Below are 15,829 nucleotides of genomic sequence, written 5' to 3'. Positions count from 1 at the left end.
AGATCGTGCTTTAAGAAAAGAAACCTCTGGGAAGATAATCCCTTAGTAAAAATGTCTGCAAGCTGAAGCCGTGTGGGAACATAACGAACAACCAAATCATCCTGAGCAACTTGCTCTCGAACAAAATGATAATCAATCTTGATATGCTTGCTGCGATCATATATAACATGATGGTTGTGATATAGGTTGCACTAATATTGTCACAAAATAAAGTCACTGGATGACGAAGAACATTTCCTATCTCAACCAAGATGTGTAGAATCCACAATGTTTCAGCTATTGTGTATGCAAGGGCTCTATATTCAGCCTCTGTCGAGGACTTGGACATTGTAGGTTGCTTCTTGGAGCGCCAAGAGATGAGATTAGGGTCAAAAAACACCGTATAACAGGAGGTGGAGCGGGAGCTATCAAGACAACTAGCCCAATCAGCATCAGAATAGGCAACAACAATGGTCAGACCAGTGGCCTTCCAAAGAGAAAGACCATGATCAGTTGTGTCCTGCAAGTACCTATAAATTCTTTTGACGGCAAGAAGGTGAATGGTGCGAGGAGCATGCATAAACTGAGAAACAACATGAACAACAAATGCAATATCAAGCATTGTAATTGTAAGATATTATAAAGTATCAACCATGCTCCTATATACCTAGGGATCTGCCAATAACTCACCAGCAATAAGGGATAAATATACTCTTAGATAGCAATCAGGGTACACAGGGGAGTAAGCGTATGAAGATGAAATTTATGTAAGAGGTCCTGAACATATTTATGTTAAGATAGGAAAAGAATATCAGGTGTACGAGTTATATGAACTCCCCAAAAATAATGAATAACATCAAGATCTTTCATAGCGAATTGAGCTGACAATAAGAAAATAAACCAATGAATGAGAGGAGAGGAATTGTTGGTAATAATAATGTCATCAATATATAAAAGTAGGATAATAAGCTCAGAACTTCGACGATGAACAAACATTGAGGAATCGGTTTTGCTATAGTGGAAACCAACCGATAGAAGAAAACTGCTAAAGCGATGAAACCAAGCTCGAGGAGCCTATTTAAGCCCATAAATGGCTTTATTAAGTTTGCAAATATGAGTCAGGAAATGTGGATGAACAAAGCCTGGAGATTGTTTCATGTACACCTCCTTAGTAAGAAGACCATGCAGAAAAGCGTTCTTAACATCAAGTTGGCGAATAACCCAACCAAAGGAAATAGCCAATGACAGAACAATATGAATAGTAGTAGATTTTACAACAGGGCTGAAAGTTTCATGAAAATCAATACCAGCTTGCTGATGAAAGCCTTAAGCAACCAAACGAGCTTTATACCGCTCAATAGAACCATCTGAATTGTATTTTACCTTGTAAACCCACTTACAACCAACAAAATTCTCAATTCATCAAATGGAACCAATTGCCATGTGTTATTATTGATTAGTGCATTAAATTCTTCTATCATTGCATTTTGCCAATTTGTGTCTTCAGAAGCTTGTGTGAAATTTGACGGTTCAGAGGCAACAAGGGTTGTATGCACGGACAATAGATGATGTGGTTTGACAATTCCCGATTAAGAACAAGTGTGCATAGGATGTGGGTGAGAAGTGAGGTGTATAGAGGACACACTCGAAGCAGCAACCATATTGATTAGACCAACGAGAGAACTTGTAGATGTGGAAATAGGTGGCTCATACGTGAGAGGAGGCACAACAGTCTCATCCCCAGCCGAGGCACACAGAACCGAAGCCCCAAGCTTGGCCAAAGGTAGACTGGCTGCTGCCTGGAGGGACCATGGTTAAGTGAAGTCAGCCACGGTGGTTGTTGTGTGCACCGCTGTAGGGGCTGAAAACACCAGCCTGTGGGACTATGGCATCAGGCTGAAAACTACCAGATTCAGCCAAAACTGACTGTGATGGACATGGAAGGACTGTTCATGCAAGGAATACATAGTTGAGGTTCGTGGTGAGAGAGAATCCGCATGAACTAAGGAGTGGTGAATCGAGGTGGTAGGAGACGACATAATAGAAACTCGAGATGTCGAGGATTGCGGAGAGAAGGATGACTCCATAGAAGAAGTAGATGGAAACAAAGGTGAGCTGGCAATAAACAACAGAGGAGAGGAGTCATGCGATGTGTTAGCAACAAGAGTGGAGTATGAAAAAATAGACTCATAAAACCGAACATGATGACTAATGTAGACACGACCTGTAATGGGATCAAGTCAACGATAACCTTTATAATGAGGAGCATATCCTAAAATGATACAACGTTTAGAACAAGGTAGAAATTTGTTAGTAACCCAAGTCAAAATATTTGAAAAACATTCACAACCAAAAACGCGAAGAAAATCATATTCAGATTTCTTTATAAAAAGGCGTTGATATGGAGATGTGCGTCTAAAAGAGGAGTAGGTAATCAATTAATCAAAAAAATAGTCTATATACATTATCAACCCAAAATTGAGATGGCATTTTAGCATCAATCAAAAAGGTATGTCTCATCTCAATAATATATCGACGTCCTCGCTAGTGACACCATTTTGTTGTGGCGAGTTAGGGCACGATTTGCAAAAATAAATCTCATTTTCTAGAAAAAGTTGCTTAAAAGCTTTGCTATCAAATTCTTTACCACCATCACTCTAAAACATCTGAATTTTGTAAGAAAACAAGTTTTCAACCAACTTTTGAAAGTGATAAAAATAAGTAAAAACTTTTGATTTTAATTTCATAGGATATATCCAAGTAAAGTGAGCAATCATCAACAAAATAAATATAATATCGAAAACCCAAGTTAGACAAAATTGGTGATTGCCAAACATCTGAATGAATCAAATATAAATGAGTATTATAAGAATGCTCAACATTACAAAAAGGTAATCAATGCGATTTTCCAAGATCACATAAAACATATTTATTCTCAAAGTTTGCTGCCATCACAAAGACATTATTGGACCTAAGTTGATTTAAGACACAACTACCACAATGACCTAAGTGACGATGCCATATATCTGCATTATCAGCCAACGAAATGAGAGTTGTGGCAGAATCAGAGTCAATGGAAGATGAAACCGGGTAGACGCCATTTCTACTAAAACCCTGAAGAAGAACCTTCCCTGTGGTTCTGTCCTTAACATGTATAGAAGAGGAGTCGAAATTAATCACACAATTATTATCATCACATAAACGTTTGACAAATATTAAATTGTGTTTTAACTTAGGAACATAAAACACATAGTTAAGACGAATTGATTGACAGAAGCATTTAAACGTACATCACCAATATTAGCAATAGATAAAAGATTATCATTTCCTACTAGGATTTTAGTTTGACCGGTATAAGGAGTTTTTCGAGATAATATACCTTCAAACGATGTCATATGAGAAGATGCAGCAAAATCTGGATACCACAAGGGCTCATTAGCATCGCCATGAGACATAGCAGGAGAGGATGGAGCTATGAGAAGACTCAACACACAACCGGGACTACCCCTTTGTGAAAGAAAGTGAGAACACAATTTAGCGGCGTGAATTAGACTAAAGCAAAGTTGACAAATAACTGTAGATGGACAAAGCCCAATATCCCATCACTGGCCAACTTAGAAGCAAAATCCATAGAATTAGAAGTAGTGGTGTCAATAATATCGGAATAATTAAAGGAGATGTTGTCATTCACATGATTCAGTTGAGGACCTTGTTTTTTAGCACGAAAATTTTGTTGGCCATAAAACCTACGGCTACCAGATAATGTACAACCGCGACCACCACGAAAGCTTCGACCGCGGCCGCCTCGCCACCATCCCCGACCGTGCTAGCAGCCTGAGGCTGGCGGCTGTTACTGTTGTGTCCCCGCATGAGCACGTTTGGGCTTGGCATGACAGTAGTTGGAGCATCTGAACCACCTAAAGTGGTTATGCTAGCGACGAGTGTTTAATAGGGAGAAACATCGGGATCTCGTTCCTTTAAATAGCGAACACGTTGTTCATGGAGAATTAACTTAGAATGGAGGTCATCAAAAGTGATATTGTTGCCAAAATAGGTCACCGCCGTTACAAGCGATTCATAATCACTGATCAAACCAAAAAGTGTGTGTTGCACGAGCTCATTATCACTCACAGGGGAATTAATCGTAGCAAGAGAGTTCGCAATAACTTTGATCTCGCACAAATAAACATCCATTGATTGATTTTCACTTTTCTTGATTGTAGTAATACTCTGTTTCAATTCCATAACTCGAGCAAGACCGCTCATAAAGAAGCGACGATGTAAGCGATCCCAAATTTAAAAAGAGTGTGCAAGATCGTGAACTTCAACTAAAACCTCTCGAGATAAAGTAGCAAATAACCACGAGTGAAGGCTTTGATCTATCCTAATCCACATCATGTAGTGAGAATTAGGTTGAACACCATCAATATACATTGGCGGAGGAGGACACGACCCATCAACAAAACCAAGTAAATTATGGGAAATTAATAATGCAGTGAATTGCATTTTTGAGGTTAAATAATCTTCAACAGTCATTAATTTATTCGCGACAAGATTTGTGACATTCGGCGCCGCCAAAGCCTAAGAAAAGAAGGGTTGGAGTGCTCTGCAAGGGGATAAGGCCACTTGATAAATTCAAACCATGGAGTCCAGCAATTGATCAATGCCCATGGTCGGTGCGGTCTGCGGGAACAAGGCACGAGGGAGGATTGATTGTGATGACGTCCAAAACGCTGGTGTAGATGTTGGAAAAGCCTGGTGATTGTGCAAAATACAGAATAGAGGATTTGCTTCGCCGATGGAGGGTGTAGGAGGCATTGACAGAGGGTGTAAAGTCATGAATGACGGTGTGATTTCGGAAAAGGGAGAGGAGGGCGGGGCTGTAGATCACAATGGATTGTTTGAACTCAAAGAAACATGGATGGGGGAAGTTAGGATCCCTGATGAGCTCGAAGAGGATGAATTCGGCGAGACTGAAATCGTTAAGGTTGGGATTGCTGTACTCGAGGAAGATGAAGTCAAAGAAGATGAAGTCGTAGAGGATGATGCCGAGGATGGTGTAGAGGGTGCCATCAGGTTAGGATGTGTTGGAATTGTTGTACTTGAAGATTGCTAGGATTACTGTTCTCGATTCTCGCTTCCCAATGGAGAATAAACTAGCACGAGCAAACAAAGATGATGTTGAGGATGACGCCGCTGTGAGGTTCAAAATAGAGAAGCTTCCCTAATCTTTACCCGTCGAGATATTATCGATCGAGGCTCTGATACCATGTGAAAGTCTTATGAAGAAGAAGAGAAAGATAGCCGCTAGAATTAGGATTTTGGCATACCCTAGCACAAACCGAGATTTTCTATATATATGATACAATGTACACTTTACATATAGACCCCTTATCACAATTACAGTTGCACTATTAATGAGTATTGATTCCTTAAGATGTCGTCATTTATTTCTATAAGCCAAAATTAGGAATTTGATCGTATTTATTTGTGAGATCGAAATCTGACCCTCATCGCTAATTCTTCCAATCAAATGAAATTGTTAGGAGGTTAAGGTTTTAGGTACTTGGAAATGTAAGTCCTTCGCATGTTCAAGTACATGGACATAAGAATAATAGGCCAGATTTCAGTGGGAGTATTTATGATTGTAAATTAAAAGCGGTTACAATTCAGACCTCTACTTATAGAGCGGAGAGTAGATAAAGGGCATTTCATTGGGCATAGCGTTAGTATAGACGATGGTAATATGCACCGAAGTGTTTTATGGCCATTCTCAAGGGAACATCTTCTATTGCATCGGTTTTGAACAATAGGCTAAATTATCACACTAGTATATTTTTTGTTGACCAAGTACTAACTTGGTATGTTTTCTTTTCTGGAGACAATAAAGTTTATAAAGTGGGACACAGTGACAATAACGACTCAGAGCAAAACTTCACCCTGAGGCCTATTGTTTGGCCGGAGCAAAATTTCACCCTACGTGACTTGCCACGTGAAACTTATGTGGATTAATGAGGCTTATGTGGCGATTATTAAGCTGGATATTTACTAAATATTATAAAAAAATCCCTAAAATTTCCCCCTTCTCTATTTTCCTTCTATTCTCTGTTCATGTGAGGGAGAGGACAATTCTTCTTCAAAATTGCACCCTAACTCAATTTCAATTGTCCTAACTCAATTATAATCCTAGGAGGAGGAAGAACACTTAATTTAATCCCAACCCTTTTTAAACCCTAATTTTTTTGGGGTGGGTAGTGGGGGCGTGGGGGGTGGGGAGCTCTCTTTTTAGCTAAAATGAATGAGCCTAACTATCTATCGCGTAAGAAGACACATCAACATCACACGACGAGTCACGTAGAATTTAGTTGATCAAAATTTTGCTCCGATTAAAAAAATAATTTTTTTTGTTATCGTGTCCCACTTTATATATATTACTATTGTCGAGGTAAGAAAATATATCAAGTCGTACTTATATGGTCAAACATCATATATTAATCTAATAATTGAGCCATGAAATCTAAATGGTCTTCATGCTTTTTAATCCTCTACATCATTTTAAAAAAGGCAATATTTTGCAATCTAAATTAAAACATTCTTTTGGTCTTTTCAATATGAAAACCACCATAGAACTACATATAATTTCTTTTGCATACCTTGATACGCACACAAAAGAAAAAGGTAACTAGCAGAAAAAAAAGTCATCTAAGAACTACGAGAGAAAATTGGTATCAGAACTTAATTCAAGCTAAAAATTACAAACCTTGTTTGGAAAATAAATATTAGAGAACAAAAAGTAGTAAGCAATTTTACTCACAAGCAAGAAGATTAATTTCATATAAGCTTCTGAACTTTAGAGTTTTTTCACATAATTTCTCTTAATTTTGTTTATCTCACGTCCCCCAACCCCCCTAAAAACACACACACGACTTTACCCTTTACCTTTGTACACCGGATTCCCTATCCATAATTTGCAAGTTAACCAAAATGTTCATAAAAGAAAATTTTATAATTTTATAATTTGTCAATTATAGACAACTTATTCCCTCTCGTAAATTTTGAATTTTTTATCTCAAGGAGATTTATTTATTTGTAAATTATATGGAGAGGACATGGTAAGAAAATTCTAGGATTCTGAGGGTTTTTGAGATACCCAAAACTCAAAGGGCTATGTAAACGCTCCCAAAGTTCAAAAGGTTTATGTAAAACCCCCTAAAGTTAAGGGTTTTTTTGTGAAATTAATTCTAAGAAAAAGTATGTGCGCAGCGCATGCTTGTAAAACAATAAAAGTAACGGACAAATTTTCAAAACCGACCCCTTTGGATTTTTAATTGCAAAAAACGACCTATTTCAGTTTTATTTATAAAAACCGACCCAGTTGGTTGAAACTGGGTCGGTTTTTGAAATTTTTTCTTCCAAACTTCACGGGAGTTCAACTCCCGTGAAGTTTTGTTATGAAAAAAACTTCACGGGAGTTCAACTCCCGTGAAGTTTCCCAAAAAAATTTAAAAAAACCGACCTGTTTTCAGCTAAATAGGTCGGTTTTTGTAAATATTTTCAAAACCGGTCGTTTTTTGCAATTAAAAACCCAAAAGGGTCGGTTTTGAAAATTTGTCCTAAAAGTAACTGATTAATGCACAATAATGAAGAGACATTGACTCTTAACACTATATGCAGATGTACATCAAACAATGTACGGGGGACAATGGCTTGCCTAACAGTTGTCCATGGGCTCAGATTCCTTACTTTTGAGAAAATTATCTCGTGTGCCTTAAACAGGAACTAATTTGTTTTTAGCTCAACTTTGGCTTAAAAAGTACTTCCCTTTTTTGACTTTTGAGAAATGAGTAATATCTCATCTATTACTTTAACTTAAAAAGCAAAACCTCAAATTTACTATTTATATTACAATAAACATTATTCTTGCTTCAGTATAATACAAAATATTAAAGTTGCTATTTGCACTATTATTGCTATAGTATGATTCAGAATATTTGAAATACTGCTATGCTACAATAATATCGTCAACTTTAGTCATATTGTTCGAGTAGTAATGACTTTTTACCATAAATACTATTTATGCTACAATATATTTTTTGAATCTTAAACATGATCTATATGTTATAATGAATTTTTGACCCTTTATTTACTGTGCAAGCTGAAGTGAAATTTTTAACCTTGAAAACACTGTTTATATCCTTTTTTGTTCTTGCAAATTATGAATACAACCTTTATCAGACATTTCACAAATAAAAAACTTTTTTGGCTCTATTCTAAAACATTGATAAAACTTGCTAATTGGTATATTATTTTGTTAACTTGTTTAGAAATTTATTCTGTAAATAGTAGTAAAAATATAGTCACTGAAGTTTTTGTAAATAGTTGTATATAAAAAATAGTATTATAAATTTGCTAACATATATAACTTAGTAAATAATCTCTGCAACAATGTGCGAGCTTAATACTAATAGTCCTAAAAGAGAGATGACTTTTCCAGTGTGTTTAGGAGTGTATTAGGAGAAGGAAAGGAGGGGGGGGGGGTTGTATTTAATTATTTATTGTATCACAAAAATTGCTAAGTGTAAACTATTCTCAAGAGGATGACACATGTCTTTGTTAGACTCAAACTTGATACACCGACATGACCCAGGTCTCACTAGTGTCAGCCCCCCCTCATTGAATCACTTTGAGAACCGAGATGAAAGACGTCCTCACTAGGTTTTCTCAAAAGTCCGAGACAGGTGTCCTCACTCAGGGTCCCTTGAAGGACCGAGATGAAAAATGTTCTCACTCGGACCTAGCAACGCATCTTGAACTACAAGAAAACCTATTTGCTTCATATTCCTAGGCAACATCGGCTAGTCACATTCACATTAAATACATGGGCAGAGCTAGCATTACTCTTCCATTGAACTCCTCAGACCATGCCAACACATTAGTCATTCTGTCACCGTCATATTAAACACAAGGATGACTCTGTAAAACCCCGTAATTTTTGATATATTATGAAAAATAATAATAAATGAGTTATATCATGAAAAATATCATTTATTAATGGTTGAGTATGCTAGGAATCGATTTGAGATCGATTCAATGTATATATGTATATAAACGAGTGTAAACATGCACAAAAACCATGCACAAAACCATGCAGTCAATGTGCGTTTTGGTCGGTCAACCGGCCTAGGCCGATCGGTCAACCAATGATACCCAAACGGTCGACTGATCTATTGTGGCAGGTCGATTGATGTTAGTATGTTCGAGTTCGACGTCATCCTTGGTATGGATTGGTTATCATCCTACTACATTAGTATCGACTATTTTTCTAAAACAGTCAGTTTGCGAGCGTCCGATGAGACTGAGTTGATTGTAGCAATCTCACAGGGTAACCAGTTTGCGGAGTTATTCCTGGCGTACATCAAGGAGGTGATGTTGCGGGATCAGAGTGCTGATTTGTGCGAGACTAGAGTCGTCTCAGAATATCAGGATGTCTTTCAGGACATACTTGGGTTACCTCCTGTGAGAGTGGTTGAGTTCTGCATCGAGTTGTAGCCAAGCACAACATCGATATTCCAAGCATCCTATCATATGGCACCTGCTGGGATGAGAGAGCTACAGACTCAGTTGGATAAACTTTTATCTTAAGGTTTTATTTGTCGGAGTCATTCTCCATGGGGAGCACTGGTCCTCTTCGTGAAGATGAAGGACGATAGTATATGCTTATGTATAGATTATTGTGAGTTGAATAAGGTCACCATCCAGAATAGGTATCCACTACCGAGGATTAATGACTTATTCGACTAGTTGTAAGGAGAGTAATATTTCTCAAAGATTGATCTTCGTTCTGGTTATTATCAGTTGCGAGTTCGGAAGATGGTTATTCCCAAAACTGCCTTTCTGACTCGATATGAGTCCTTCAAGTTCCTTGTCATGTAATTTGGACTGACCAATGCACCCGTGGTATTCATAGATTTGATAAACCAGATTTTCCTTTCATATTTGGACCAGTTCGTGATCGTATTCATCGATGACATCCTTATCTATTTGAGATCGGAGGCAGAGCACGAGCATCATCTTCGATTGGTATTGCGAACTATACGGGAGCACCAGTTGTACGCTAAGTTTAATAAGTGTGAGTTTTGGCTATCCGAGGTTAGATTTTTAGACCATGTTATCAGCAAGGAGGGCATAGCTATAGATCCAGCTAAGGTAGAGGCGATACTTGATTGTGAGCAGCCAAAGACCATTACAGAGATTCGTAGCTTTTTAGGTCTGGTCGGCTATTACAGGAAGTTTATTCAGGACTTCTTAAAGATTGTTATGCCACTGACATGCCTTACAAAGAAGGGTGTATAGTTTGTTTGGGGCTAGAGTGTCAGGAAGTCTTTGAGACTCTAAAGGCTAAGTTGACTACAGCGCCAGTATTGATTATCCTTAGCAGTGATAAGATATTTATCGTCTACACGGATGCATCGTTATCAGATCTAGGAGGTGTTTTGATGCAGACCCAGAAAGTAGTGACTTACATTTCATGACAGTTGAGGACTCATGAGCAAAACTATCCCCCATATGATTTGGAGTTAGCAGCAGTAGTCTTCGCATTGAAGATATGGAGATTTTATTACCTCTATGGAGTGTAATTTGAGCTGTTCACGGATCACCAGAGTCTGAAGTATCTCTTCTCCCAGAAGAAACTCAACCAGAGGTAGTGGCGATGGGTCGAGTTCATTAAGTATTACGAGTTCGCACTTCAATATTATCTGGGGAAGGCGATGTAGCAGACGTGTTGAGTAGGAAGCGTAATCGTAGGCTTGTAGCTTTGAGGTGCTCATTGTATCGAGATCTTTACACCCTTAGCCAGTTTGAATTTAGGCCAAAGATTAATGGGAGCAGCGAATTTTTGGGAGCTTTAGTCGTGCAACCATCTTGGACTGATAGAGTGGTCAGAACTCAGCTGGAGGACTCTTGGATTCAAACCTAAAAGGATGAGATTTTCAAAGAACCCAAGGTTGGTTAGACTGTTGGAGTAGATGAAGGTCTTCGAATGAAGGCCCGGTTAGTCATGCCGAATAATCCGCAGCTGAAGAAGGACTTATGTGATGAGGCGCATCATACCAGGTACAAATTGCATCCATGCTCAACCAAAATATACAAGGATCTGAAGAGATTTTTTTGGTGGAGCGGCATGCATTGGGAGATGGTGGAGTATGTAGTTAAGTGATTTACCTGCTAGCAAGTGAAGGCATAATATCAAAGACCCGCATGAACCCTACAACCTTTACTCATTCCTAAGTAGAAGTGGGTAGATATTTCTATGGGTTTTATTGTAGGCTTGCCGAGATCTAATAAAGGGAATGATTCAATTTGGGTGATTGTAGACCGATTGATGAAGTCGGCACATTTTATACCGGTGAAACGACATACATGACGAAGAGTTATGCAAGGATTTTCATCCGGGAAATCGTGAGACTACATGGAGTTCCAAAGATGATTGTATCAGATCGAGGCTCAGTTTTCACTTCGTATTTCTGGATGAGCTTCCAGAATTTTTTCGGCAGCCAGCTATCGTACATCAGCATTTTCTACCCACAGACAGATGGATAAACAGAAAAAGTCAACCAAGTGCTCATTGGAAATCGATGATGCGTGCTTGCAACATGTCTTCTAACACTTGGTTGACTTTCTCTGTTTATCCATCTGTCCTGTGATATTATGCCTTCACTTATACATACATATATATATATATATATATAATAATATATATATTATATATAATATATATATATATATATATATAATATAAAACATTCCAATAAAACTTCTGAGATTATACCCATTTCTCATGAAAACTTCTTCTTCCTTTCTCTTCTTTACCCTTCTAATAAAACTCCTGAGTATTTAGATCCTCTTCAGTTAGGTGATAATTTTCTAATTCCTTTGATCATACAACACATTACAAATTCAATGGAAGCGATTATGCCATGTCGTATTCCACTATTATGATAGTAATTTTTAAAGAATAATAGTTTTTAAAAAATTATGGTTTTTAAGACCATACTGGTTATCTAGTGGTATAATCTTGTCTTTTGAATTCAGAATGTACATCAATGATTGAAGAAATTGGCGACTCTCTAATTACTACCTAATTGAAGAGGATCTGGATCCAACTCACAAAATAGAATTAAATATAAAATTCTCTTCCTCTATATTCTCTACCCCCATCCAATCATCCAATCATAGCGTTCTACTTTTAATTTGCTTTGGATCATTGTCTTTGGAAAATGTGCTTCCAAAGTACTTTGTCTTTTATTTCTTTTTATAGAACAAAATAACTAATTTATCCTTAAAGTATTGGTGGAATCTCAACTTTCTTTCGAAAGTATCAATTTACCTATATTACCACTTAAACTATATTTTGTGATTCAATATGGTCATTTTATAAGCACAATCAAATATTCAACAAATTAATGATGTGATGCTGTTACTTTGCATTTCTTCGTGGATTTTATCAATATTTCTCTTTCTTCCCCCATAAATAAAAAACTTAATTACCTGATACAAGAAATGCAAACGAGATACTATGATATTATTTATCCACTAAGTATATGACTGTAGGTTCACGGAACGAGCGCATTGGCCATACCCACATAATTTAGAAGGCAAAACACGCAAACTAGTACTTTAGATGAGAACATGATAGTTTCCAATACTTCAAGAGGGATTTTGACCATTTTTTCCTTCTTTTTTTCTTGGAGAAAAATTTCTCAAAAGCATAATGTTGACCACACTATACCTACTACTTTTGTGCTCAGTGCTCTCATTGAGAAATTTAATCTTTAAGCATTGTCGAAAAAGATAACCACTCACTGATTCATCACAGGGTAGTTTCGGTCGTCTCCTTTTTATTTGCGGTAGCACAAGACTATTATGAAATTTGTACTCCGTTTATCACTACTTTTCATTGAAGTACTATAAGGTATGTTTGTGTACGTGTAGGTGAAAAATAAAGGTAACAAAATGACTCTCTTTTTAACACTTCAAGTGTTTATTTGCATGCAACAGTTGCGGGGTGTCTATATTAACTTGCTTAGTGGCAAAATCATAACGAGAGGGTGAAAAAAGTTTTAGTTTCCGAGCTAAACAGGTTTGTTTACTATTTCTTTAATTTTTGGGAAAAATGCTTCTAGCCCCCAAAACAAAAAGAAACATGTCTCCCACCCCCAAGACTTTTTCAACGGGCTCTTTGCCCCCAAAAGTAAACTAATTATTCACTGAGCCCCCAAAACACAAAGCCCAAGAATTTTACACAGGTAAAGACTATAATACCCATTCTACCCATTCTCTCTTTCTCTCTAACCATGCAATCCGGCCCTCTGCTCTCCCTCCTCCTTCCCCCACCTCTCCACCCGCCGCTGCCGCCACCCTCCTCCTACCATCATCGCCTCCTCCGCCGTCGTCGCCGCCCCCAAAACCAACCTTCGCTGCCGATTGATCCACCGCGTTGATCGTTTCTTCGCCGGCGATCCTCGCAACCTTCGCTGCCAATTTAACCTCCCCGCAACAAAGATTCAGCGCCTTGGAGCTCCCCAGGGACACCACCAACAGATCCTCCGCCCCGTCGGTGAAGGGAAACTTCCTCTTATTAGTAAGCACGTGCGTGATTGTAGCTGCCGTCGGATTTCCCATCCCAATCCCCCCTCCCATCGCTTTGATGTTTAGAAAACATCAAAGCGATGTTAAAATTAGGGAAAAATGCTCCGTGAACCCAAATCCGTAAGATTAGAGACTTTTGTCATTTAACACTTTACGATTAGAGACTTTTGTCAATGAAGTTTGAACACAGAAAAGTACTTCTGCTTTGCCTATTACCATTTACCCCTTTTTCTTCTTCTGGTTCTTATATTTGAATCCTCGGTTTTTTTACACTTTTGTCGTAGAAATATTGTTAATTCTCACTTTTGGCACATTGACGATCTGTAAGCAGTGGAAAGGAAAAGCAATAAAAGGTGCCAGATGTGTAAATATAAATCATATGATGTCATAAGTGTAGAAGTCTTTTGAAAGAAAGGGTAAAGTGGCAAGTATCCGAGGTGACATGTATTTATTAAGGGAAAAATGCTTCTAGCCCCCAAAACAAAAAGAAACATGTCTCCCACCCCCAAGACTTTTTCAACGGGCTCTTTGCCCCCAAAAGTAAACTAATTATTCACTGAGCCCCCAAAACACAAAGCCCAAGAATTTTACACAGGTAAAGACTATAATACCCATTCTACCCATTCTCTCTTTCTCTCTAACCATGCAATCCGGCCCTCTGCTCTCCCTCCTCCTTCCCCCACCTCTCCACCCGCCGCTGCCGCCACCCTCCTCCTACCATCATCGCCTCCTCCGCCGTCGTCGCCGCCCCCAAAACCAACCTTCGCTGCCGATTGATCCACCGCGTTGATCGTTTCTTCGCCGGCGATCCTCGCAACCTTCGCTGCCAATTTAACCTCCCCGCAACAAAGATTCAGCGCCTTGGAGCTCCCCAGGGACACCACCAACAGATCCTCCGCCCCGTCGGTGAAGGGAAACTTCCTCTTATTAGTAAGCACGTGCGTGATTGTAGCTGCCGTCGGATTTCCCATCCCAATCCCCCCTCCCATCGCTTTGATGTTTAGAAAACATCAAAGCGATGTTAAAATTAGGGAAAAATGCTCCGTGAACCCAAATCCGTAAGATTAGAGACTTTTGTCATTTAACACTTTACGATTAGAGACTTTTGTCAATGAAATTTGAACACAGAAAAGTACTTCTGCTTTGCCTATTACCATTTAGCATGGCCACACATCCACCACGAGCAAGGGAAATACTACGAATATAGAAAAGCTGGATAATGAACTTCCTTGTATGTTATATCATTCGTCCATAGTTCATGCTCAAAAATAAATAATTGATCCAAAATGATTACAGTATACACCGATAAACAAATAAGCAATAGAAGGCATGATTTTACTAGGACAAAAGGAGTTTGTGTTTGCTTTCCTATGGGTTTACTGGAAAATTAACGAACTTAGAGCTGATATTATTTGCAGGAAGTGTTTTCCCATAATTTTAATGAAATTTTCAAAAGTCAAGTGATTTACGTGTTGGTTGTAGGTTTTACGGGTTGCTTGTTAATGTTACGCGTTGATTGTTAAGGTTACGGGTTGCTTGTTAAGGTTACGCGTTGCTTGTTAATGAAATTTTCAAAAGCCAAGCGATTTACGTGTTTGTTGTTAAGGTTGCGCGTTGGTTGTTAAGGTTACGCGTTGGTTGTTAAGGTTATACACGTTGATTGTGAATGTTACGAGTTGCTTGTTAAGGTTACGGGTTGCTTGTTAAGTTTACGCGTTGGTTGTTAAGGTTATACGCGTCGGTTGTTAAGGTTATACGCGTTGCTTGTTAAGGTTACGAGTTGCTTGTTAATGTTAACCGTAACCTTAACAAGCAAACTGTAACCTTAATAACCAACGTATAACCTTAATAAGCAACCCATAACCTTAACAACCGACGCGTATAACCTTAACAACCAACGCTAACCTTAACAACCAACACGTAAATCGCTTGGCTTTTGAAAATTTCATTAAAATTAGGGAAAATGCTCTGTGAACCCAAATTCGTAAGATTAGAGACTTTTGTCATTTAACACTTTACGATTAGAGACTTTTGTCAATGAAGTTTGAACACAGAAAAGTACTTCTGCTTTGCCTATTACCGTTTAGCATGGCCACACATCCACCACGAGCAAGGGAAATACTACGAATATAGAAAAGCTGGATAATGAACTTCCTTGTACGTTATACCATTCGTCCATAGTTCATGCTCAAAAATAAAT

General features: G+C 38.3%; 1 protein-coding gene across 1 annotated transcript; it reads right to left on the bottom strand.

The window, feature by feature from the left end:
- On the bottom strand, positions 11 to 601 carry LOC109839995 (uncharacterized mitochondrial protein AtMg00810-like). The gene has a single exon (XM_020408478.1). It carries the CDS (start codon positions 599 to 601, stop codon positions 11 to 13), a length of 591 nt encoding a protein of 196 aa, XP_020264067.1.

The sequence above is a fragment of the Asparagus officinalis genome, chromosome 1 (genome assembly GCF_001876935.1).
Source record: "Asparagus officinalis chromosome 1, Aspof.V1, whole genome shotgun sequence".
NCBI classification, from domain to species: domain Eukaryota; kingdom Viridiplantae; phylum Streptophyta; class Magnoliopsida; order Asparagales; family Asparagaceae; genus Asparagus; species Asparagus officinalis.
Note: the sequence above shows the minus strand (reverse complement) of the source record. Positions and strands in the feature narration are given on the sequence as shown.

What these genes read in the sequence shown, in the direction of transcription:
- LOC109839995 (XM_020408478.1), bottom strand. Translation starts at nt 601, where the DNA reads ATGCTTGATATTGCATTTGTTGTTCATGTTGTTTCTCAGTTTATGCAT.